Genomic DNA, 25,099 nt, shown 5'->3' with positions numbered 1-25,099 from the left:
TTTTACCCAAAATAATTAACTTTTTTTTTTTTTTTTCCCCAGACACAGGAATCTGCTCAGATTTTACCCAAAATAATTAACCCTCCCTGCTGCAGGCACCAAGGCCGGGTCAGCAGGGAGGGGGCAAAGCAAAAATGAACGATCAAACATAAAATAAACAATCATGTCAGCGGGATTTCTTGCCCCAAAGCTTCTCCTGCTTCCAGCATGGAAATCCCTGAAGGGAAAGGAATTATTGCTTTCTATGATAACCAGCAATGCCTGGCCATATCAGTGGCATCAGGTCACACTGGTGGCACCCGGGCCACACTGGTGGCACCCGGGCCACACTAGCAGCACCCAGGTCAACACTGGGGGCACCTGGGCCACCCTGGTGGCACCCAGGTCACATTGGCAGCAGTCAAGTCACACACTGGTGGCACCCGGGCCACACCGGCAGCACCTGAGTCACACCAACAGCACCTGGGTCACACTGGAAGCACTCCGGTCACCTTGGCAGTACCCAGGTGACACCAGTGGCACCCAAGTCACACTGGCAGCAGTCAGGTCCCACTGGTGGCAGCCAGGTCCCACTGGCAGCACCCAGAGCAGTCTGGTGGCCCCTGGGTCCCACTGGTGGCCCGGCATGGACGGCACGGCTGTGAAGGAGCAGTGCTCCCCTGCCACGGTGCTGGGGCCTCAGCACCGCTGTGCAAACCGAGACAGGGGACAAAAAAAGTGCCTAAAAGTGGTAAAAGTTGGAGGAAGCCCTGAGGGCCCCGTGTCCCCCTTCCCACCGTGCTGCCCTGGATGGCAGCAGCACAAGGAAAGGCAGGGGACACGGGTGGGGGGGATGACACTGCTGGGTGTGGACAAGTGTCCCTCACTTGTCCTGAGCCTGCTTAAAAAGGGACTTTGCAGAGGAGGGGGAGCAGAGGGATAAAGTGCACAGCTGAGCTGGGTGCTCTTCAAAGCAGAGGAAGAACCCCAAGGAGGCAAATCCTTCATGAAAAGCTCTTTCCTCCCCAAAGCCACCTGAGGAGGGGCTCCCAGCAGCACACACCAGGCAGACACAGCTGGAAGGATGGAGTTGAGCCCTTATCTGTAGAAGAAGGATGGGCAAAGACAACTTCCCTGGTTGCCAAGTTCTGCCCTTGCTGTCTGCGTGCCCTGGAGTAAGGCTAAGGTGAGACACGCTGCAAAGGAGCCCTGGCCACCCGGGGAGCCCCTGGTGCTGCTCCTGGCTGGGCTGGGACTGCTGAGGCCTCAGGAGCCTGCAGCACATCCAGGCTCCGAGGCACAGCAGGCAGCAGGAGCAGCTCAGGCACCGCCCCGAACCCCCTGTGCCGCCCCAGAGAGAGCCCTGCCCGTGCCACACCCCCAAAAGGGGGAAACAGTGAATCCCTGAACACCATCAGCCTGGCTCCTTCCAGAGCTGAAGTTAAACTCAGACTGAACCCTGCACTGCTGTGGGTTTCATGTGCTGCTGCTGGCTCCTGCGTGTCCCCACGTGGGGTTTTTCACATTCCTGCCCGGTCTGATCCTGAATCCAGGGCCCAAGTCCCAGCCTCATTCTTCTCCCACAGAATCAGGACCAGGTAAGAGCAGCAGCACCTGTTTCAGAGGGAGAGAGGCTCCAGACCCCCAAGGAGATGGCAGCCAAGGGCCCAGCACATGCTGGGATCAGCTCCCTCCCTCCCCATCAGCACCAAGGGCACTCGGCAGCATTTGCTCCCCAGAGCAGAAGAAACGTGCTCCTCTCTTGGGTTCAAGTGCAGACTGCAGGATGGCAGGGGAGCTCCCTGTCCCACATCCTCTGCCAGGACGGGGTGCAGAGAAGAGCCCAGCAGCCAAAGCCTTGGCTCCAGCTCAGTGTGGGCTAAGCCCAAGCCTCATGGATGCAGCAGCGGGGGAAGAGGGTTGGAGATTTCCCCCAGGGCTATGGGGAGGTGGGGGACAAGCTATTCCTTGATCTGGAACCACGAGGAGCCTGCCCCACCCCAGCAGAAAAGCAGAGGTGGCCTCAAACTTGCCTCCACAAGACCAGCCCAGACCATCTTCACCTTCAAACCCAGCCCACGCTGCGCCCTCCTGCCCAGGGGACGAGCACGTGAGGGGGCTGCCGACGTGTGAGGGGCACCGCGGGCAGGAGCAGCCTCCCCATCCCTGCACCCCTGCAGCCAGGACGGGTCAGGTGACAGCATAGAGCTCCTCACGGTCGTTCTGGCAGATCTGATAGCGACACGTGAGCTTCTGGGACCAGGCCCAGGGCTTCTTATGCTTGTCCCGAGGAGGGAGCAGGAAAGCGACGCTGCAAGCCACCAGCACGTGCCAGATGCTGTGGGTGTAGTAGTAGTTCTCATTGGTTTCCATGAAGGCGTACACTGAGATGGCAATGAAAGCCAAGGTGATCCCTGGGAGGAGGTAGAAAACCCAGCGCTTCCACGAGGAGGGGTAGCAGTGCCTGCGCTTTGCTCCGTGGTGAACCTGGGGGGTCAGAGCACACGGGGCTTCAGCAGCCCAGCAGAGGCTGGGGCAGGGGGGAAACAGACCCCAGAGCCTCTGCCAGCCTCCCAGGGTGCTTGCTGTCCCTGAGGGATTCAGCCCCGCGTTGTTTGGGCCCATCTCTGCTCTGCAAAACCCCCCAAGAGCTGTGGCACCAGAGCCCAGCACAGATGCTACAGCTCCTGCCCAGGGCCAAGCCACAGCACTGCAGCTCCAGGTCTGAGACCCAGAACCAGGAGTTTTTCAGCTACTGCAGGGCTGGAAGGTGAATCCCTTGCCCTGCTCCCTCCACCTGGGTGTTTCAGGGTTTCAAGCCATGCCTCTGGACGGGCTGGAGCCTTGGGTCAGCTCTACCACCACCATTCCCATGGGGAGCAAAGGGCAGCAGGTCCTGCCTGGCTGCCCTCACTTACCCACGCTGTAACCATGATGAGCAGGGCAAAGAGGCAGGGACCCATCATGTTCCACACCCCTCTGCGGTCCAGCTGCAGGGACATGGCAATTAACAGGGTCCCCAAGACAAAAAGGACCTGGAAAAGAGACACCACCACTACTGGCAGGAGCTCATCTGCTGAGAGAGCACAGCCAGACATGCCAGAGGCAAGGAGAACCTCTTCTCCTGGCTTCCCAGCTTTGCATCCACACAAGAGTCAGGAAAAACACCTTCAAGAAGGAGAAGCCACAGAAGCCACAAACCTTTACCCCAAATCTCAGGGGAAATTTTCAGGCCCAGCCCCTACAAGCAAGCAGGCTCACAAGCCAAACTGCTGGGACAAAACAAGCCAGGGTGGCACTGAGTGACAAACAGGCTTTGTCACCCAGCTGTGTCACTAAAGTACAGCGGTGAGAGGGCCCAGCGTGGCCACTCATGGCTTGGCTGGCTGGGCCACGTGGGGACAGCTGACACTCACGTATTTCAGGATCTTCTTGAGGCGGGCCATGCACAGGATGGTGACCCAGATGGACACCACGGAGCCCAGGAAGTCGCAGTATTGCAGCGTGTCGTAGTCCATGATGCACATCACGGCCACGCCCGGCTGGTCGCACGCGTGGTAGAACTGCACCGGGGACAAAGCAAAGGTCAGCACAGAGCCAGCAGCACCACACGGCTCTCTGGGAAGGGGAGGCAGCAGAAGGCTCAGCCCACAGGCAGGATCCCTGCTGCAGTGGCTCCAGGAAGCTCCACCAAACCGCTGTGGCATTATGGAAAGCAGGGGAGAGCAGGCACACTGCACTGTCCCAGCAACTCTGAAAGGGCAGGACACAGAGCTGGGGCAGGCCCAGAGGAGGGACATGCAGCTGATAAGGGGACTGAAGCACCTGCTCTGTGAAGACAGGCTGAGAAAGTTGGGGCTGTTCAGCCTGGACAAAAGAAGGTTGCATGGTGAACTCACAGCATCTGAAAGGGGCTACAGGGAAGCTGGAGAGGGATTCTTCTCAGGAACTGAAGTGGTGAGAGAAGGACTAATGGGTACAAATTGAAAGAGGGGAAATTTAGGTTAGATATTAGGGAGAAATTTTTTACTCTGAGAATGGTGAGACACTGAAACAGATTCCCCAGGGAGGCTGTTGATGCCCTAGCCGTGGAAGTGTTCAATGCCAGGTTGGATAAGGCCATGGGCAACCAGGTCTAGTGGGGGTATCCCTGTTCATGGAACTTAAAAATCACAAGGTGATTTTTAAGGTCCATTCCAACCCCTCAACATCCTTGGATACTACAGTGTGCCCATGGAGGTGCTTGTGCAATGATCCCAGGAGCTCCAGGATGGGCTGCTCCACCAAGGACTTCATCCTGGTCCAGCATTCCCAGAGCTCAGGGGGAGGTGTCAGGGGACACAAGGCAGTCCCTACCGTGGAGAAGAACATGGTGTAGGTGTAGACAGAGGCCTCCACCAGGTAGAAACGATAGACAGCGACTGCAATGGCAGGCAGGAACATGAGGTTGCTCAGGGTGAGCAGCAGCGTGGCCAAGTTCTGTGTGCCCACGGTCTGGGCCTTGGTGTCATCTGTGCAGCTCCAGCCACCCCAGCCTGCGGACAGAGAGGCTTCTGTGGATCTCAAAGGCCCTGCCTTGTCCTCCCACAGCAACCAGCAGGAGTCTAGGGTGCCTGAGAAGGAGCAATCCCACCCCCAGACTGTCCCTGAGCCTCTTGTCCATCAGCCTCTCACGCTCCTGCTCTCAGGTGTCTCATTACTCATCACACACTCTGCTGTGGGAAGCTGGGGAAGCCCAGCAGAGCCCCATGGCTGCCCTGAGGACATTGCCCAGGTTGTCCCTGTGTAGCAGAGGCCATCCTACATCCAGACTGGTACTGTCCATCCCTGCTGTAACTCAGCACACATGGTACTTGCTGGTGGAACATCAAGCACTCAAGGTTCAGGTGCTTCACGTGGTGCTGTAAGTTGGGTGCAAGATCCCTGCAGATCTCAGGAATCAGGAGATTCCTGAGAATGATCCTCAGCACTGAGGAAGCCACTGGGCTCCTCTCTCACCAGCTGTCACAGCAGGACAGACCAAAAACCAGGTCAGGCTGCTCTGGACCTTCCCCAACTGACTTTTGAAGATCTCCAAGGATGGAGACCTGGAACCTGTGCAAAAACAAACAGTTCTGAAGGGGGAGAAAATGTGTCTTCTTCAATTTGAGTGACAATTTCCTTGCAGCAGCCAATGTCTGTGGCCTCTTGCCCTTTCCCTGTGCTCACCCTGCATAGCTGGCTCCAGGGGCCCTGTAACCTCCGGGCAGCAGGAAGTGACTGGTCCCACTCCAGCTCCTCTTCCACTGGCTGAACAAACCCACTGCCACAGCCCATGGTGACATCCAGGGCCACACAGGAGCCTGGGAGTGAAAATTTCCTAAAGGACAGTGTCTGACACAAAACACAACTCTCACCCCCTGACTGGATACCAAGGATTGAACTGAGGCAATCTCTACGAAAACAAATCTGCCTCTTCTTTTTAAAATTATTTAAATTATTTTAATTAAAGATTTGGATGCCCATGCCCTCCTTTTGAAGAAAAGAGGGCAGCCCAAAGAGCAGCTGGGGTACTCCATGGTCAAGAAGCAGAGTTAACAGTAGCATCCATCCCATTCCAGAGTGACTGGAACCCACAGCAGCAGCTCTGCCCCGTGAGGTGGCTCCCTGCCAGGCAGAGCCCAGGGAACCTACTCTCTCTGGTTTATTTCTGGGTCACCAATATGCAGATGGGGCACTTTGCTGGGAGTGATTCAGCAGAAAGCTGTCCTCAGCCTGATTCTCCAGTTCCCTGAAGGTGCTCTGTGCTTCCCAGAACCTGGCAGCCCTCGGGGAAATCGGGATGCTGCTCTCCATCTCACTCCTCAGCCATCAGCAGCACTGCAGCAGGGAGGTGCTGGCTCAGGCCCAGAGCAGCAGGGAACCACATTTTGCCTTGTCCTTCTGCTGAGAACAGGTGCACAGACCCACCCAAGCACAGCAGAGCTCATCTTCCCTACACCACAGACTTCCCAGGCCATTAAGATAATTAGGAGCTGACACAGATATTCCTCCTCCAGGGGCACCTCTGAGTCTAAGGCTCTTGGCAGGAGACACAGGGACTGCAGCCCAGCTCATCACATCTCCTACCAGGAGCCTACACAGCAAACCCTGACAGGCACAGGTTCTGACACAGGCATTTTCAGGCACTTACCTTTCTGGAGATGCTCAGCAGCACTGCTCCAAACCCTGGGGGGCTCCAAGCTGTCCTCATCCCAATTCCCCATCACCCCTGGGTGCTTCCCCAGGTACTGACACTGCCACCCACAGCAAACCCCAGGCTCCCCCACTCCAGCACCACCACCCCAAACCATGCTGTCCCCCGGGGGAGGATGGCAAAGCCTCCCAGGACGAGGCACTCACCAGCCTTGCAGCTGCAGCCAGCATAGAGGTAGCCGTGCCTGCGCAGGAGGCTGCACTGCCCGTAGGGCCCGCAGTCGTTGAAGCAGGGCGTGAGGTACGCGAACACCGTCACTCTGCCTTCGGCCCCGCCGCACTCCCTGCAACGACAGCACGGCCCCTGCTGCCACCGCCCTGGGACAGCCCCCCGACTGCTCCTGCCTGCAAGCTGCCTGGCATTTCGGGATCTGCCCGGAGCAGAGCCTGCTCCCTCGCCACTTGGGCTGCCAAGTGACGTCCAGGTGGGTGTCAGCTCTCCCCAGACCCCCTTGGCAGACCCCAGTGCCCATGACTGTCCTCAGGACCAGTGTCACCACTGCTGTTTTGCATCATGCACTTGGTTCCTTACACAGGAAAGCAAACTGCAGGAATTCTGCACCTTAGAGACCTCCCAGAAGGGTAACAGCAGCAATTATTTCCCAATTTATCACCTCTGAATCCACCTGGGGAAGGGGAAGCTCACCTAGGCAGGTTCTGCCATCTGCAGTCGACGTGAGCTGTGCCAGCTCAGCATCAAACAAGCTGCACAAGGGAGCAAGTGAGCAGGGCCAGCCACCTCCCTGTCCCTCTGCAGCCACAGTGCAACTGCCACAGGTGAGAGGAGCCCACAGCCCGCACAGGAGGACAGGGGTCAGGTTTGCTCACACAAGGGCAGTGGGAGGTAGCAAGGTGACATCCAGACTCACCCCTGTCCCCTGGGGCAGAGGAGCTGCAGGGACAGGAACCAGTCATCAGTCTGTGGGTACAGGACAATCAGCATGGCTTCTGCAGAGGACGTGCTCACACTCAGAGGGTAGCCCTGGGAGAAAGCTGCAAAAAGGAGGGTGCTGTGATGTGCCAGGGCTTGAGGAGAAGAGCCCACAGCAATCCCAGGCTGAGACTGACCACACAGGAATCAGCTGCCTCCTGTGGCTCCTTGCTCCCACGCTCAGGAGGCACCAAGGGCATGGAGAGGACCGCTGTTCTCAAGACCCTTTTTCTTGAGATCTCAATTTTTACTGTCATCTCAGCTCCTGGTACATATCTGGGCAGCACAGGGCACCTGGAACAGCCTGTTGTCTTGACTGGTCCTCCAGTGCACAGCTTAACTGCTTTGCACACCAGCAGTACCTTCACCATTCCCAAACCTCCTGCCAACAAGGCTGGAAGAGCCCCAGCTGGTAACCAGACCTTCCTTTGGTGGAGGCTATCTCGTGGTGCCAGACCACCACCTGCACCCCAGCACCCTGGGAACGTGCCAGCACAAAAACCTCACAAGGGTTTGTGCAAACATTGGATTCTTTGGGACACACCATGGAGTCCTGAGTCAGTAAACAGCTTGCCAGGTTTGAAAGCAGAGCCCTTGGATGACACAGCTCAGCTGGTGGCAGTGGCAGCATCTCCCCTACCTGTGCTGCAGTTCCGTGTGGCGTTGAGGGACAGCACTGGAGAAGCAGCACTCACACAGGCTGCCACGGTGGCATTGGCCAGGCTCACAGACGTCTGTGCAAACAGAGCAGTGCCCCACGTTAGAGTGCCCCGATGCCATCCCCCTGCACATCCCTTTCCTCAGTGCCCAGGGACAATAAATCCTTCAGGTCAAGTCACCCGTCAATTCAGAAGGTTTCTGTTTCACTGGACCTTGTGTTACCACTGTGTTGTGTCATGGCTGAGGGGCAAGAGACCCTCGTGGGGGACCCTGCTCCAAAACTGGGACACCCACTCATGATTTCAGCACCAGCACTGGGGAGACACAAGTCAGAGTCTGCAGGACATCAGGGCTGAGCCCTGAGCCAGCCCTCAAGAAGTTTAATGGAATCCCTGATTTTGGTGGTGGTGGTGGTGGGGTGTCACTGAAGGAGCCTGGGAATCAGTGACTTGGACAGGAACATCCCTGGGTTCCCCTGCTCAGCCTCCTCTCCTGGTGGCAAGGTGCCAGGCTCCCACGGAGAAGATGGCACTGCAGCTGCTTTCCATTCTGTCTCCTCTGCGTCACTGCTGCCACACGCTGCAGGCTGTGCCATTTGAATTGGAGCTGGCAGGTGGGACACGCTGGAAGCAGCTAAAAAAGGCTCGGAGTATTTTGTAACAACAAAAAGAGAAACAGTCCCCCTGGTGCCTACAACCTCCAGAGCACGCAGGAGCAGGGACAAGCCCTGCCAAGGGGACAAGGGGACACAATCAGCCTGCTCACCTTGTTGAGCAGCAGACTGACCACGAGGGCTCCCCCGCTGTCCATGCCCGTGTTGAGGTTGAGCAGGAGCAGGCTGGGGGCCAGGGAGCTCACGGGCACGCTGGGGCCGTTCAGGAGCCGGTAGCGCACGGACACCACGTCCAGGTCCTCCCTCACCACGGGCTGGCTCTGCAGGCAGGAGCTGTGCTGGCCCGACGTGTTGCCTGGAGCCTCTCCTGAGGCTGGAGCAGAGCTGCCTGCTGCTCCTGGTCTGGCAGCAGCCTGGCTCTGGTTTAGGCTGATGAAGTTAAGGAAGGAACTGGTGCTTCCTGGTCTGCAAACTAGAGCCAAAAGGGAGAGGAGTCAGCACAGCCAGGTCTAGCACCTCACCCAGGCAGGGCCCCAGCAGATCCAGGGATCCAAGGGGCAGCACAAACTGGGGGGTTTCAGGTGGTTCCTGCCCTGCATGAACTGTCCATGAGGTGCCATCTTTGCAGGAGCAGCACCCACAAGCTGGGACAGTGCTGGCAGTGGTACAGGGGGTGTACCAGGCAGTGATACAGTGGGTGGGAGCACCCTGGAGCTGCAGGGAAGGGGGAACAGAAGAAGGAATAACACAACACCATCCAAGTGCCCAGGGAGTGCTCACTCACCACCAGCAGAGCTCAGCACTCAGCTGTCCCACAGCCACAGGCTGCACAAGTCTCTCCCAACTCCCCATGTGTGAGCAAACAAAGCTGAGCAGGAGGGAGAAGCCAGCCCAGCAGAGCTGGCACACTGTGGCAGATGGAGCTGAACGGGACACTTGGAGTCCCCCTGCTGGAGACTGTCCATTGCTCCCAGAGACTCCAGGGCTACCCTCTAATAACACCTCTGCTGCCAGTGCCAGGTCTTCCAGCACACAGGACGAGGCTCTGTTTAAAAGAGGAGGTGGCAGAACTCCCAGCAGAAGAAAACTTCAACAATGTACCTACTTGGTGAGCTTCCAGCAGTCCAACAGGGATTATGGCCATGTAATAGGTGCAAGTGTGCCTATCACAGCCACAAGGACCTTGTGACCACCTGAGCCACATGGTGTCACTGGAAGTGGTGACATCCCCTTACAACAACTCCAGACATTTCCCAAGTAAACCTCTGTGTGGTGGTTTCCTGCCTGTAGCCTGCTCTTGGCCAGTTTGTAGTCAACCCAGCCTTAGTCTGGTGTACCAAAGAAAACTATTTCTCCCACCAAATTTTAAGCCAGCCACTGCTTCCCAAACAACCTTCAGAAAAATAACACTGAGCTTTTCAGGTGTTTCCAAACAGGCAGCTCTAGCAAAAGCCTCTCTGTGGTGAACACTGGAGTTTTCAATTTTGTCCCCAAAGGAAAAACTATGGTGTCTAAAGGAGGCAACCAGCACGATGGGGAGCACAGGCCACCACAGCCAGGCACCCAAAGACCCAAGGGGGACACAGCACACACAGAGGTCCCTCTGGTCCTTCTCTTATGGCTAAAGAACATGGAATCCCACCTGTGAAAGAAGCCAGCATCTCCACAGACACGCTGGCATTGGCAGTGCCGAGACTCTCCACCATGATCTGCAGCCACTTCTCCCAGGGCGGCGACTCCAGGGCCAGGCTGCAGTTGATGCTCCCCGTGCAGGTGAGGCTCCTCTGGAAGGACTGGGGCAGGGTGATGGAGCCCAGCAGCACCCTCACAGTGCAGGCTCTCTGCTCGCTGGTGACGCAGCTGCTCAGCTGGAACCGCATCCCTGCGGCGTGCTTGGGAACGAAGACCCTGCAGGGGAGGGAGCAGCAGCTTGCAGAGCTTGGACTCTCAACACAAGCCGGGTCCCCAGGGCTTTGTGACAAGAGCTAGACTGCCCTGGTTGGTGCTGTGAAAATCCTTCCCAAGGCAAATATCTGGAAGAACTAAAATTCCTGCAGTTGAATCTGTGACCACCGGGAAGAGTCGGAGAAGGGTGCTGGTGTGCTCCCCGTGCAGACCCTACCACTGCTGCAGGGAGCTCAGCAGCAGGCTCACAGACCCCCCAGCTCCAGCCCCACGAGGGAACAACACTGGCTTCCCCATAGCAGCTCGTGTGGGAAATCCCACCCTGCCACACCCTCAGCTGCCCACCCTCTGCTCCCACTCACTTGACATGCAGTGGCTTAGCAGGCGAGACAACGGTGTGTGGCATGGGGACACCAGGCTCCAGGACAGGCATATCAGTGAGTCTGAGCACAAACATATCTGCCTGGAACATATAGGGGCATGGAGTGGAGAAGCCCTGCAGGGGGGGAGAGCACAGGGGTCAGCAGTGGTTGTGATGAGGCACGCGGGGCAGGGGCTGGGCAGGCCCCTCACCTTGACCTCGATCCTGCCCGCAGCCTGGGGCAGGTGGGCAGCGATGAACCAGTCCCCAGCAGCGGGGGTGCTGACGTTCACGAAGGTGGTGTTCTGCACAGCGCTGCTCAGGGTGATGCTGATGTTGTAGGAGGGACGGACGGTGGCGTTGGCAGGGAAGCGAGTGCCCAAAGGGTTAATGACGGGAGGGGCTCCGTGCCGAAAGTGCCTGAGAGAGAGAGAAACCACGGTGAGAGCAAACCCGGGGAGGTACAGACGCTGGGATACAAACTGGCCTGGGACTGGGAAGGGAGTAGGCTGGAAAACCCCACATTTTCAAGTGGAGTCATCATTTTCATCTGGTGAGGACTGGCTGCTCTCAGGTTATCCGGGATTTAGAGATTGGTTTAACTTGGCAGCTTATAAAGATTTACATGGTTCCATTAAGCCTGGGAGCAAATTTCCAACACTTGCTAAGGCTAAGCCCCACCCACAGACTACTGCTTTATAACCATCACAAATTCCCCATATAGGGAAAATCGTCCACAAAGAACTTTAATTTTCTAGCTAAGATCTGCATCTTCCCATTTCCTCTTTTAAGGAAGGCAAACAGAAAGACTGAAAAGACTTTCCAAGAAAGGCCCCTATTACAGACTTCAGTACAGCAGCACTTCTGCTTTCTAGATAAGCCCAGCATTTGAAGCAGCAGAAACACACAGAGCTGAGGAACGTGGGAGATATTTACCCAGTCAATTTGGCATTTAATTTGATTGCTTTTGGACTGCACTGCAACAGGTCTAGCAAGCAGACATGACAGGTGATATGTTATTACTCCTTGGAGCTTATCTGGGTTAGCCATCATTTCTTAGATTATTGTTTAGCTGCTGCCTTGTCCCTCACGTCCCCAAACTACTGGAAACCTTTCTGTGAAGCAGAAAGCAGGCAGATCATCTGTGGCAGGCTGCTCAGGGGCAAAAAGAGTGCCAGTATCCCCAGGACAGACCAAGGAGGCACAAGCCAAGCAGAGATCACTCCCAAATCTCTGTGGGAGGGGTGCCAGAGACCCATGTGACTCCATGGGCACAACCTGCTGAGGAAGCTTGGTGTCCTCCAAAGATAAAGCTCAAAATCTGGCAAGTTTTGGACCTCAAATCCTTCAACAAGTCAAGTACTGCTTTAAAAGCAGCATTCCTCTCACTGACATTGAGTTTGCAATCTTCTCATGCTCCTGTGTCCACATGACACCACATTCCTCTCCTATCTCTGCTCCACGCTCAGCCATGCCCCTCACAAAGTGACCCCAAATCTCCTCAGTTCTGCTGCACTGGGCAGTTTGCCCATCTCCAGCCAGTCTGGGTCTGCTCCAGTCCCTGTGTAGTCCTGCCACATCGCTTGGCAGCATGTGCAGGTCCTGCCAGGCCAGGAACAGCTCTGAGCAGCACACCTGCCTCAGTGTGAAGCTCTCTCCAGAGTCCTAAGGGGTCTCTTGGAAACCACACCTGACAGGCAGCCCCAGATCCGCTGGAAACACGAACACAAAACACTCCCACAGGTTTAAACACAGACTCACTGCTGCTGCATGGAGAAACTACAGCTCCTGCAGCTGAGGAACTGCCCAGCCTCCACAACCAGCCAGCCCCAGCCACGAGTGACCAGGACAGGGGACAAGAAGCCCACAGGACAAGCCTGGCATGGGGACATACATACACAGTGATCTCCATGCTGGTGCACTCGGGGCCTTTCCCCCGGGACGCCTGCAGCAGCCAGCGGAGCAGCACGGTGTCCTCGGGCACGTGGAAGTGGAAGAGCTTGGCGTTCCCATACCAGCTGTAGAAGGAGAGCTTCTGTGCACTCTGGGAGAAGTACTCGGAGACATACAGGGAGTCTGGAAGGGAGAGAGCACAGCAGTTGGTGGGGGAGCTGCTGGGGGCAGGCTGCAGGGCTTTATCCACCCACAGAAGCACACAGGAGGCTTAATGTTTCTTGGAACAGTGCACTCTGTGTCCCTGATTTCTCATTCCAGTCCCATTAGATAAGTGGTGATCCATGCACCTCCAGCCAGAACCACCCACATGCCTACTACAAAACCATCACCCTGAACCAGAGAGCACTAACAGATGCCCAAACTTCACTCTGAGAAACGTGCCCTGAAGATAAGAGACCACCAGAGACACCAAGGAGGAGGAAAAGATCAGGAGGAAAGGTTGATGGCAGAAGGAAAGGTGATGGAATAGGCAGCAGGGAGCCCTGGGCACAGCACAGAGCAGAGGGGTGCAGGCAGCACAGGGGTGCCCTCTGCCCCAGCAGCAGCTTCTGGTGCCAAGAGGCAGGAGCTGTGCCCTTGTCTCCTGCTGAGCACATGGGCTGATGTTTTACATGGGCAGAGAGTGAAAGTGATGGGGGGTGATTTAAATGAAAGGAGATTTAGATTGGATTGGATATTAGGAGGAAATTCTTCCCTGTGAGGGTGAGGAGGCACAGATTGTCCTGAGAAGCTGTGGCTGCCCCATCCCTGGAAGTGTCCAAGGCCAGGCGGATGGAGCTCAGAGCAACCTGGTCTGGTGGAAGGTGTCCCTGCCCACGAGATGACCTGTAAAGGTCCCTTCCAACCCAAACCATTCTGTGGTTATCCATTTACCCAGCTCAGGACATGGGTACTGCCTTCCCGTGACACACAACACTATGCAAATTCATGTGCTGCAAATGTAACTCTTTCAGACATACCTTCTCAAGCCTAGCAATTTTCCTAGCTGGAAGAAAGACTGCTGGGACAATGAGAACAGCCCCAGGGTAGGCTGAAAGAGTGTGCAAGAGGACAACAGCTACTCAGCCAAAGTGCCATCAGGATGAACTAGATCCTCCATCCCTCTGCCCAGCTACACAGCTACAGATCACCCCCAGCAAAATATACATTACCCAAACCAGCCAGACTGCAGCTCAGGGCTGGAAAAGAAGCATCACACCAGCTGAGAAAGGGATAAACTGCACAGAGACAGCGGAGTCAAGGCCACCCGAAACCAAAGTTTGTAACACTCAGCAGGAGGGTAGAAGGTTATGTTTTCATGTGTCTGTGGAGTGCTTCCTTCCTACTCTGGAATCCCCAGAGTGGGGAGAAACTGTGGCACCTTTCAGAGGCAGATTCCTCATTTCTATCATAGAGTAGCAGTGAGGGTGAGTTAACTTGGCCATTCCTCAAAGCTGCCCAGGGCCGTGCTGCAAACACAGAGGACCCAACTGTGTATAAGAAAGACAGCAAAGAAAGAGGAAAACAATCCTTAGGCAGGAGCAGATCCTTGGGATGCAGTTCCTGCCGGGAGGAATCTAATCCTAGCAGGAGCTAGGATCCATGCCCCAAAGGAGGACGCTGGCCAGCCTGCACCCACGGCAGGGCAAGGAGACAGGAACGGTAATCACGGCTTTGACTCCCTGGCAACTTACCAAGGCAGAGCCTGCGGGCATCCTGCGAGCCCAGCAGGGAAAGGAGGAAACAGGAAAGCGAGAAATACCAGCCACACAAGGCAGCTGGAGGATTTGCTCCGGGAGGAAGAGAGTGGCTCTGACCTTGCCGCAGGGGCCAGCCCAGGGAGCAGAGCTGGCAGCACCTCTGTGCAGTCAGGAAAGGCCAGAGGGGAAAGTGAGCCTTGAGCAGGACAGCCAAGAGGCCACAGAGCTGTCCCACTGCAGTCCCCACGCCGGGGTCACACTGCTCTCCAGCCAGCAAGGAGCAGAGAGCACAAAAGGGGCTTTTCAAACCAGAGTGAAACGCCAGCGCAGCGCGTGGGCACCGCGGACAGGAGCTGGCTGAGATCCCTGCAAGCCCAGGGACATTTCCCACACCGGGGCTATGGAAAGGAGCAGGCTTTCATCACCGGTGTCTGCACCCCCAGCACACTCCACACACACTTGGCACGCTCGTTTCTGGCAGCCCATAGGGACATTTGGGCACAGGAGGAGGGCAGGCAGGGACACAAAGCGTGATGAGAGCTGGGAGAGCCCTGGTCCTTCTCCATGCGACAGGTCCCATCAGACAACCTACAGCCTGCCCCAAGCCCACCAGCTGTCAGCCATGGCCACCACCCATCCTGCACGTCCTCACCAAGCCAAAGCTCCCTTGGGGTGGGTTTGGGGGAGGACAGGGCAGGCCAACTGCAAAATTAAAAACTCTGGCAATCAGCAGTGCTCTTTATTAAAGACTGGTCAATTAAGTGGAGCGAGCTCAAGAGCATTACCAGGTCAGAGCAGGCAGACCTGCCCTGCCCACACACTGCCTGTCACCAGGTAAGCACCAGCTGGGGCTGTGGGCAAAGTCCACTGACAAACAGCTTCTTGTGGTGACAAGGGCTGAGCCCCTGCTCACAGGCTGTGCTGGGCACCCAGAGCTGCACCAGCAGCCTGGTATGTGACTTCCTCCACCCAGGGTGACAAGGAAATACCACAGATAAGCGGGACATCAGCACAGAAAAGCCTGAAAGACAGGTCACTGCAGCCAAATGTGTGCTCTGGCAGCCCGTTTGCATCAAGAGAGAGCTCTCTGGCATGTGCTGTGCTCTGTTTGTGTCCATCCCCATCTATTCAGTCTGCTCGACACCAGCATGGCAACACCTGGAAAGTCCCACTTGACTGTTCCATGATGTGAAACGAGCTTTAAACTGAGCAAGAGACCTGTCCCGTGGATGCTGTTTTCCATCCTCTTCCATATAGAGCTCACATAAGCGGGTTTCAAAGGTGCTGTGCAAAAACCAGAAGTGTTTTAAGGCAAGGAACAGAACGCGGTAGAATCCCTGATGCACAGAGGAGACACATTATTTCAATTTCAGAGTAAAGAGTCACCTGCTACAGCTTGGGTTTGTTTGTCCAAAGATGATCTCATAGCAGTTAGAGGACATAATACCTTGACTGCGGGTTTCACAGGGCGCCCCATCAAAGGGATGAAGCCCTCATTTCAAAGCAGACACTGTCTAAAGCTACAGAGTTGATGAGCCTGACTCGAGAAAAGACTGGGCTATGTTGCAGGATGTTTTCCCACTTAGAGTGTAACAGAAATCCCGTTCCTGTATCCCGGGTCTAAAATCCACCTGCAAACGTTGCAGGGACCCCTCGCTCCCCTGGGGATCTTTGCCAGCGCCCAGCCACAACCCGACGGAGCTATTCCCTACAGAGGCATTCCCACAGCCGGCGGGACGGCGCCGGGACAAACCCAGCACCACACCTGAGGCAGGGGAGCTCTCCAGGGCTGGGAACCCAGCGAGCAGGATGCCAGCGCAGGGTGGGCCCGGGGCACGGGGCCATGTCCCCCGCGGCTCCCGGAGCCTCACGCTCCGCGGGCTGGGAGGAAGCGATAAGCAGCATCAACAGGACAACCACGGCCAGAACGAGCCCATCTCTGAGAGAGAGAGATGGGTGAACAGCTTCACCTCCCCAAACCTCTCCAGCCCAGAGCAGCTCCGGAGGGGGGGCACAATCCCGCGGGACCCCAGACCCAAAAGCCCCGCTCCCATCCGTCCGTCCGCACGCACTGGGAGTAAAGTAAGCTGAAAACAGGCAAACCCAAGGAGAACAACCGCTGGAAACACAGCAGAGCCCCCCGCGAGTGGCCTGACCTGCCGGCGCTCCGCAGGGCCGGCACAAGCGCTGCTCCCCGGGGATGCTCAGGATCCCCCGACTCCCCCGGCAAAGCACGAAGCCACCCCAAAGTCACCGCAGCTCCACCCGGCAGCAGCCGCGACACCCGGGGCAGCTCCCCTCAGCATCCCCCTCCGCCTCCCCCCGCCGCTCTGCCCCCCAGACCCCGCGCTCGCCCCTCTCCGTCCCGCGGCACTCACCGGGGCCGGCGCGGTCGGCGCGGCCGGCGGGCAGCGCCAGGAGCTGCAGCAGCAGCAGCAGCAGACGCGGCGCGGGGTGCTCCGCCCCGGGGTGCGCCCGGCCCCGCGGAGCGCCCCGGGCACCGGGAGAGCCCCGGCGGGGCGCCGCGCCGCTGTGCGCGGTGGTACCGGGGAGCGGGGAAGGGGAATCACGAACGTGCTCGTGCCTCGGTCATAAGCGGACAGCCCACCGTGCCCCCGGGAAATCACCGGGGAGGCTCAGCCCTTCAGTGATGGGTGATTTAATGCGCGTTCCTGCAAAGCGCGATGGCTTTCTCTGCTCGCACTATCTGCCGTGTTCATAGGACTCACGGGGATGTGGCTTTCATAGGCACGGTCAAGTCATTCTCTGATTTTTCCAGCTGATTTCAAGAGAGTCAAGGATTTTCTTTTTCCTTGGGATACCTCTGATGTGTTCCCCAGCGGAAATAATGCAGCCTGGGGACAGTCTCGGAGTCCTTGCTGAGGCAAAAATCCCACCACTCCCTTACTGGTCAAGTCCTCCTTAGCTGAGGACTTCAGACCTGTTTCCAGTCAACCACAAGCTCCCTGGAGATGGAGTTTCTGCTTCTGGAATTCAAAATCTTTGCTGCTTGCCCTCACAAGATCTTACTCTTTGTAACAAATTCTTGGGGCATGGGAAGGAAATCCCCTGGGGAAGTGCCTGTCACTTTCCAGGAGCTCTGACATCACCAAAATCCCAGTCAGAGCAGGCTGTGTGCTCAAAGCTGGCAATGTCCTCGCCTGATTTAGGAGAAGACTTCCCTGAAGTCAGCCCAGAAGCTTGAGCATATGAAGCTCGAGGGATGGGAAAGGACTATTCTGCTAATTTCCAGCTTCAATTTGTTCACTGCTTGTTCATTTCCATTTTCCCCTTTGTGATACTATCCTTGAATTTCCAGAGCTCTTCTTCTAAGAGGAAAACAAATCCTTCTGTCCCCATTCTACATTAATTTAGCCTTCAACTCCACTTTTAAAGATAACAGCTCATCTCCAATCAGCTCTTACGAATTACTTTCTTGAAATGCCATTTCTAGTTATTTTCCTCTTAAAAGTGAAAAAAAGAAGTAATTTTAAAGATCTGAGTGTAAATTAAGCTTATCTAACACAATGCAGAGTCAGATCCACAGTGTGTTACACTGTGATTTTTTTCACAGCTTGTGTCCCTTGGAGTTGCTTGTTCCCAAGAGAAGCATTCCAGTGTTCACTGTAACTGCGTGGATGGATGCTGTAGGACATGTAGGACATGCCACCTCCAGACTGACAGCTGCTCCAAACACAAAAGTTTACGCAAAAGTTGTCATTGGCTTAGTGACTGTCTGGGCTGCTCCTTTTCCCTTTGGCTGAGCAGCCTTGCAGCCTCAGAAGGGGTGAGTTTGGGCCAGGAGGGGTCTCCTTTTGGCTGCAGAGCTGGAGCTGAAACTGGAGCTGGAGAAGCTGAAGCTTCCTCCACTTGCCCAGTCTGGATCACCAAGACCTGCAGCCAGGCAGAAGGTACAGCTGCAGTGGTTTCTGCCTCATCCTGTGTGGCATCAAGAGCTCAGAGGATTCAGAAAACCACAGGAGGGGTTGTGTTTGTGCTGAAACCTCAGGGACCATGCTGTGCTGGGGCCAGGGTTTCTGTCTGACTCAGTGACACTCTGAAAGTGGTGTCGGTGTCCCTGTGGTGGTCAGGGCTGACCACTTCTGCTTCCTGCTCTTTGGTCCATGAGTCCTGAGCACAGCCCTTCACATCAGCAAGTCAGACAAAAGAGGAAGACCCTGCTCTGGAGACTGTATTTCCTACAGTGTTTCACACAGGCCTGTGGAGAAGTCTGGATTATATACTGGAAGTATCCCTCTTTGAGGTAACAGCCTGGAAAAATAAATAATGGTGGCCTGTGCAAATTGGATTTATGGAGCTTTAACAGTGCTGACCCATGAATTTTGATAAATACATTTCTACTATTAATAAAGGCACTGAGCTGCTCAGCTATTGAGGGATGTCTAAAAGCTTTCTGGATGAGCAGCTGCAATGCACATTTTGCTGTATTGCTTTCCATAAATCCATAGCTGGGATCCTCCTGGCCATGTGCAAAGGTCTCTGGAGAGCACAGAGCTGGCACAGCCTGCTCCCCTATCTCTGATCCTAGTGCAAGGAGTAAAAAATGTGTCACTGACTGGAAAACTCTGTTTTATCTATTTTCAGTTAGATCTTCATTGAATTGTGTCTACCCAGCAGCTTGACTTGAAGTCACTGTGACAGGGGAAGGAGAAGAATAACGAGGAACTACACCCCAGGATTAGGGACCAAAACTCTGCTGTTAGAATTGCACAGTTTTAGCTTTAGACAGAAAAGTCAAATGATGCTCCATCACTGCAGGAGGCTGCTGAAAGGATATTTGATGTACTCTGTGGGACTTTGCTATGTGCAGCTCTCAGTGCTGCTCACAAAAGGAAAAACAGAAGGTCAGTCCTTTCAGTGTAGATAAAGAGGGTGACCTGGATAGGGAAATAGGATCTAAAACAGGGGAGGCTGAACTTAAACTGGCTGTTACAGCTCAGGAAAAAGATGCTGGAGTCCTCACTGATGGTTTGCCAAAATTGTAGCCTTGATGTGGAAGGGAAAAAAAAATACAGTGGTGTCATCAGGAAGGGCTTGGGCTTGCAAAATAAAGAGGGCATCTCCTGCCTGTTGTGTAACAGCTTGGTGCACCCACATCTGTGTAGGTCTGGCCTCTGATCATGGAATCCTATAATCAAGGCATAATTTGGGTTGGAATGGACTTTCAAAGGTTGTCTAGTTAATAATCTCTGCCATGGACAGGGGTGGCTCCCACTAGATCAGGCTGCTCAGAGCCCCATCCAACCCTGGTGTTGAAAGTTTCCAGGGATGGGGCATCCCAGCCTCTCTGAGTAACCTGTGCCAATGTTTTACCACCTCCACCGTGAAAAACTTCTACCTTACATCTAATCTTAATTAAACCTCTTAATTTGAAACCATCACTCCTTGTCCTGTCACACCAGAACGTCTTAGGATGTGAGGACATTGTGGATTTACAGCCCTGAGCAGGGCAACCGAGATCAAGGGGATGGGGTAGCTGCAATACAAAGGGGTTCTGGGGAGGCTGGGATTTTTCTCTGGAGAAGGGGGAGCAAAACATGCCAGCCCTACAAAATCATAAAGGGAACGTGGACCTGGTGCATGATGAGAGTTAGAGCCACTGATCAGCCTGGTAGATTGATTTAAAATTGATAAAAAGGACTTTATTTGGAGCAGGTGGGAGAATGAACTTCTGGAACTCGCTGCCACAGGAGGTTGTGAAAACAAATAGGATCAGCAGGTTTATAAAAGGTAGAGCAAATTCATGAGCAGCAGCAGGTCAACAGACAGATGCTGAAGGTAGCAGGCAGGAAAGCAGCCTCTGGAATTGCTATTGCTGCTTGTGTGGGAGCTGGAGGAACACAACCAAAGCAGGGCCCTCCCCAGATGGCATCTCCTGCTGCTGAGAAATACAGAAAAACAACGCAGGGAGAGAGGAAGCACTGATGTCACCAGCAGAGCACTGCCTACCATCTCAGCTCCAAGCAAAATCAGATCTCCCAGGTGGTTGCTGTGTGGTAGGAAGACAGAGCAACCAGCAGGAAGAAAGATTTTGCATTTCTATTCAATTTCCATCTTTGTAGTGAAAATCTAATCAATGCTCATTTTCTGTCTTCTACCACTTTTCCTTTTTCCACTGGCAAAACAGCCAGTGGAGGAGGTGGGAGGATTCCACAGAGTTTGAATTAAAGTATATTTCAATCATTCCTTATTTTCAGACTGCTTGCCTAAGAAAAAAAAATCTACTTCTGCCTCAAAAACTGATGGAAGCCACCTCCAAACATTCAATATCTCTGGGAAAAGAGGGAGTGGGATGGGGTCTCAGAAATGAGACCATTGTGTCTCTTAGCATTAGCTAAGAGGAAACCAAGGAACTGCAAACCAGTTGGGTTCAAGTAAAGGAAACAAACCAAACAAACAGTGGGACTTTTAATCAAAGAAAGAGATGAGTAATAATCATGGACATTGCCAAGAATGAATCCTTTCAGATGAGTCTGTTTTCCTTCCGTGACAGATTCCAGTTCTTTGTTTACCATTATTATTTACTGTTCTGTCATCAATAACTTGTTTTGAAGTGGAGAACATCCTTATTAAGTTCTCACATGTTCCTGAGCCGGAGGGGCTGCAAGCACTGGCTTAAAATTCAAAAGGATTCAGACAAATCAGGGGGATAAGCAGGAAAAATCTGTCATTTAGGAAAGAGTGGCTGTCCAAACACACAGCAAAGAAACAGAAGAGCTATTGGCTGCACCACTCATGGGTTACACTATTGCCATATTGAATTCCAATATGGGATGTATAAACAAGAACAGTCTCTAAAACACATGATGTTTTCCCTCCTCATTCCAGCAAGAGGATCTCTCAACTGGTCTCCTGAGATCAGCTTCTAGTGAGGAATTAATTCCCTATCTTCCCACTGCTGGTTTTCTAGATCCCCCTTGCTACTGGGAAGATAGAAAATTCGTGGAGAATTCCTGTTAAACTCCCCTAGGATGCTTGACCTCCTCCAGAAGTATGTGTTTCTGTGTCCCTTTCCAGGACACACTCTCTAGGGACATGACTATCTAGCCAACATAATAAGATTAGAATCCAACCCATCTGGACAATGCAGCCAGTCAAGAGACTGGTGACCGTCCCTGTGATTGGGGAAGTCATTACCATCAAGCTCATTTCCTGATGTTGTTTAACTCCTCTTTCACTAAAAATGATCTCTGAGATGCCACTTGCCTTGGTGTCACCTCAGAACAGAGCACTGTGCTGTTCTGGGGGTATCTTTGAACCCTGGGTGCTCTGTCCATCAAGAATAAATGAGAGAAGAGAAAGGCCTGAGAAAGTGGAGAGATCAAAACAGGCATGACCTGGAGATACTCATCTCCTTTCTTCTGCTGAAGCTGCCTGGCATGATTCAGCTTCCTGAGTGCTGCCATGGCCTGGATCAGAGGGCTTTGTGTCCAAATCTGCCTCCTCTGTGTCACCTGGGGCTGTTTCAGGCTGCTGCTGCTGTGGCAAAGCAGAAGTTGCCTCCAACTCTCTCCTCAGCACTGGAGCTGCAGCAAAGCCAGCTGCAAAACCAGCACTGAGGCAAATATCTGACTTGCTCTGCTCCAGAGCATGGCTGCTGTGCTGCTGGTGGGTCCCGAGGCAGCTGGGCAGGGATGGCAGCTCAGGGCGTGCCAAGCTGTGCCAGTGTGTCTGTCCCACGGGGCTGGCTGTGTCCTGGGGCACACAGCCACGGCCACCAAGGCATGCCCAGTGAAGGGACCCCTGTGCTCTGGGCCAGGGGCACGGGGGGCTCGGGGAACTCTCAGCAGGGCACAGGGCTGATGGGGAGGGCTCCTGCTCCCTCCTCCAGGCTGGCAGCAGTGCCCCCAAAGCTCTCGGGGTCTGGGGCTGGCTGGCAGCCCTGGCTGGAAGCCCTGCTGCTCCCAGCCCTCGCACCCTCTGCCTGGCCCCGATAAAGCACCGCGGCCTGAGGTCCCCATCTTGTGGCAGCAGGGACAAACGGCTGGGACAACACGAGCTCAGCGTTCTCCGGCCAGGCAGAGCCCTGGCAGAGTGCTGCAGGGGCAGGACACTGCCCACTGCCACCCGATGTGTCCTGAGTCACAGCTCGGCTCGGGAGCAGTCAGGAGCTAAAGCAAGCTGGGAACAACGCTCACCCCTCACATACACATTGTCCCCACACTGCTCTTACACCTTCCCTCCTGTACCCACCACGCTCAGGACCAGGAGGGCCCTTAGTGGCTGGGTTTGGAGGAGTCCAAGTCCATGCTGGATTTGCTGCTGGCTCTTCCCAATGCTTTCCACACCAGTTCACACCTCCTTGCACACCTGTGTGCCCTGAGTCCCCACCATAACCTGGTTCTCCATGAAATCCCCGGGAAGTTGTGCCTACAGCTCTGCCTGGGTGATGCTCCTGGCTGGAAGGGTGGAACCTGCTCCACACAAAGATAGAGATTGGCCAGTGATGCCCTGACTGGCTTTCTCCCCCCTTCCTCACTGTGCCCAGGAACAGTGGGTGTGTGGGCTCATGACACCTGTGGTGCTTTGCAGAAGAGACCCTGAGGGCCTTCAGAAGAGACCCTGAAGGACCTCCTTCTCTCCTTGGAGTTACTGGAGTTTCTCCTGTCTCTGTGCATTCACTGCCAGTGCCATGGCACTAGGGAAGAGTCCATCCTTGCCAGTGCCAAGGATCAAAGGAGCCTGTGGCAACCTTGGCCGGCTTTGTGAGCCACCCTGGGGCTCCCTTGAACCTTCCCCTCCCCACTGAGGACCTCCCAGCCCTTACTCAGCAGCTGGCAGGTTGTACCCTCCTGGGACTATCTGTTGCCCAGTCTCCCACCACGCCCACAGCTGGAGGAGAGCCCACACGTTCCTTTATCAGCCCCCACCACGGCCACCCTGCTGTGGGCTGCGATAAGGGCTGGGGGGTGCAGACACCAGCACAGCTCCTGGGCTCCTTCTCGAGCCCTGACACAGCCCCACACTGCTGGGTCTGGAGCTGAGCCCCAGCTGCTCCCCTTGCAGCTCCCCAGGACCCTCCACAGTGACACCCAGCAACAGGCCATTTGGTGGAGACAGAAGAAGTCCTACACCCCTGCACAGCCCTGTGTGCTGGGTGTGCAAGGAAAGCTGTCCTGGCACAGGGAGGTCCTCAGGCTATTCCCACTCTACCAGGGAGAGTGTCACAGGTGCCAGGAGCTCCTGTACTCCTGTGTCTCCTGAAAAATTTTCAGGAGATGTCCTCTGGCTCTGTCCTGAACAAGGGTGCACGGGGCTGGTGGTGCAAGAGGTGATCCCAGCGTGGAATTCTGGTGGGAGAGCCTGGGGCTGCAGGGAGCCCCAGATCTTCCATGAGTCTCTCCCCTTCACTGGTGCCTAGAAGTGCTCCGTTTCCTCCCAGAGCCCCACGGCAGCAAAGCAGTGTCTGCCTGCTGGAAACCACCCCCCAAACGCTGCCTCTTCTCAGGAACAGCAAAACCAGAGCCCATTTCCTCCATGTACCCACCTGAGGGGGAGACCTCCAGTTCAGCCCCCCAGAGCACATCCCTCCCGCTCCCTTCCCGCGGGCAGCACACAGAGCAGGACACCAGAGCTGCAGCGCAAATGCAAGAGATTTTATTTCAGAACATTTGACTGCTCGCTGTGGGAGGGCTGGTGGGGTGTTGGCTCCAGCCCTGGCACAGTACACGTCTTAACGGTACTTGGCGGTCAGCACGGTGCCCACGGCGCACAGGAACTTGTCCAGGGAAGCGTGCACCTCGGGGGTCAGGAGAGAGGGGTTGCGGGTGGCCACCACCACCAGGAAGCACTGGCCCAGCAGCTGAAAGGCAAAACCATGTGGTGAGCAAGGGAACGAGGCAAGGGAGCAGCCAGGAGGTGCAGGAGGGAAGCCGGGCTGGTCACCCCTTCCCAGACACTCACTTTGAAGTTGACAGGGTCCACACGGAGTTTCTGGGCGTGGAGGTCGCTGAGCTTGGAGAGGGCACCAGCAAGGTCATCGATGTTGTTGACAGCTTCGACCAGTGCAGCCGCCACCTTCTTGCCATGACCCTTGACCTGAGCAGAGCCCTTTCCTAGGTCGAAGTGGGGGAAGTAGGTCTTGGTCTGGGGATAGGTGGCGAACATCCTGCAAAACAGAGGGGATCGGGGACAGGTGAGACAGGGACAGGGCGGCAAAGGACAGAGACAGCTGCGGATGGGGAGAAGAGGGGGCAGGAGCGAGGGAGTCGGGGCTGGAGAGGAGCGAGAGAGCCACGCCGGGGACATCCACGATACCTCTCCAGGGCGTCGGCACCATATTCCTCGGCCTGGCCGCCGATTTTGGCGAAAACGCCCTTGACGTTGGACTTGTCGGCGGGGGACAGCACCATGGTGGCACCTCCGAGTCGGTAGCTCCAGCACGGGTGTCCCCGCTGGCCGCCGCCGCGGCACCGCACCGGCACCGGCACCGCACCGGCACCGGCACCGCACCGGCACCGGCACCGCACCGGCACCGGCACCGCACCGGCACCGGCACCGCACCGGCACCGGCACCGCACCGGCACCGGCACCGCACCGGCACCGGCACGGCGGCTCTGCCTCGCGGTTAAGCTCGGGGCTTGCTCCAGAGCGGGTGCGTGGTCTCTGTCCCGCGGACACAGGCTGACACAACAGCAGGGTTAGGATTAGGTTAGGCTTGGGGCTAGGATGTGGTTTAGGTTTAGCTGTGGTGCCTGGGCTGGCACGGGGTGTTGTTAGGGTCTGCACTGGCGCTGGCACAGGAGCCCGTGTGTGTCCCC

General features: G+C 55.6%; 2 protein-coding genes across 3 annotated transcripts; both read right to left on the bottom strand.

Annotated features, from left to right (window-relative positions):
- Positions 1-21: 21 nt before the first annotated feature.
- On the bottom strand, positions 22-16,765 carry PGAP6 (post-glycosylphosphatidylinositol attachment to proteins 6). Of its 2 annotated transcripts, XM_039732396.1 has the most exons (14): positions 16,697-16,765; positions 15,537-15,602; positions 12,582-12,759; positions 10,896-11,103; positions 10,685-10,818; positions 10,060-10,325; positions 8,570-8,889; positions 7,785-7,878; positions 7,083-7,206; positions 6,361-6,497; positions 4,336-4,514; positions 3,396-3,542; positions 2,898-3,014; positions 22-2,466 (listed from the first exon to the last, which is right to left on the bottom strand). In XM_039732396.1, exons 2-14 carry the CDS (start codon positions 15,559-15,561, stop codon positions 2,170-2,172), a joined length of 2,226 nt encoding a protein of 741 aa, XP_039588330.1. In that variant the 5' UTR covers positions 15,562-15,602; positions 16,697-16,765; the 3' UTR covers positions 22-2,169. The 2 variants fall into 2 exon arrangements, with proteins under 2 accessions (XP_039588330.1, XP_039588331.1); XM_039732397.1 differs by lacking the exons at positions 6,361-6,497; positions 7,083-7,206.
- Positions 16,766-23,914: 7,149 nt separating this feature from the next.
- Positions 23,915-24,755, bottom strand: LOC120513223 (hemoglobin subunit alpha-A). Its single transcript, XM_039732413.1, has 3 exons — positions 24,597-24,755; positions 24,243-24,447; positions 23,915-24,141 (listed from the first exon to the last, which is right to left on the bottom strand). Exons 1-3 carry the CDS (start codon positions 24,689-24,691, stop codon positions 24,013-24,015), a joined length of 429 nt encoding a protein of 142 aa, XP_039588347.1. The 5' UTR covers positions 24,692-24,755; the 3' UTR covers positions 23,915-24,012.
- Positions 24,756-25,099: the final 344 nt, after the last annotated feature.

This window comes from Passer montanus, unplaced genomic scaffold (genome assembly GCF_014805655.1).
Source record: "Passer montanus isolate IOZ18808 unplaced genomic scaffold, ASM1480565v1 scaffold8, whole genome shotgun sequence".
Taxonomy (NCBI): Eukaryota; Metazoa; Chordata; class Aves; order Passeriformes; family Passeridae; genus Passer; species Passer montanus.
This window is presented reverse-complemented; position numbering and strand designations above follow the sequence as displayed.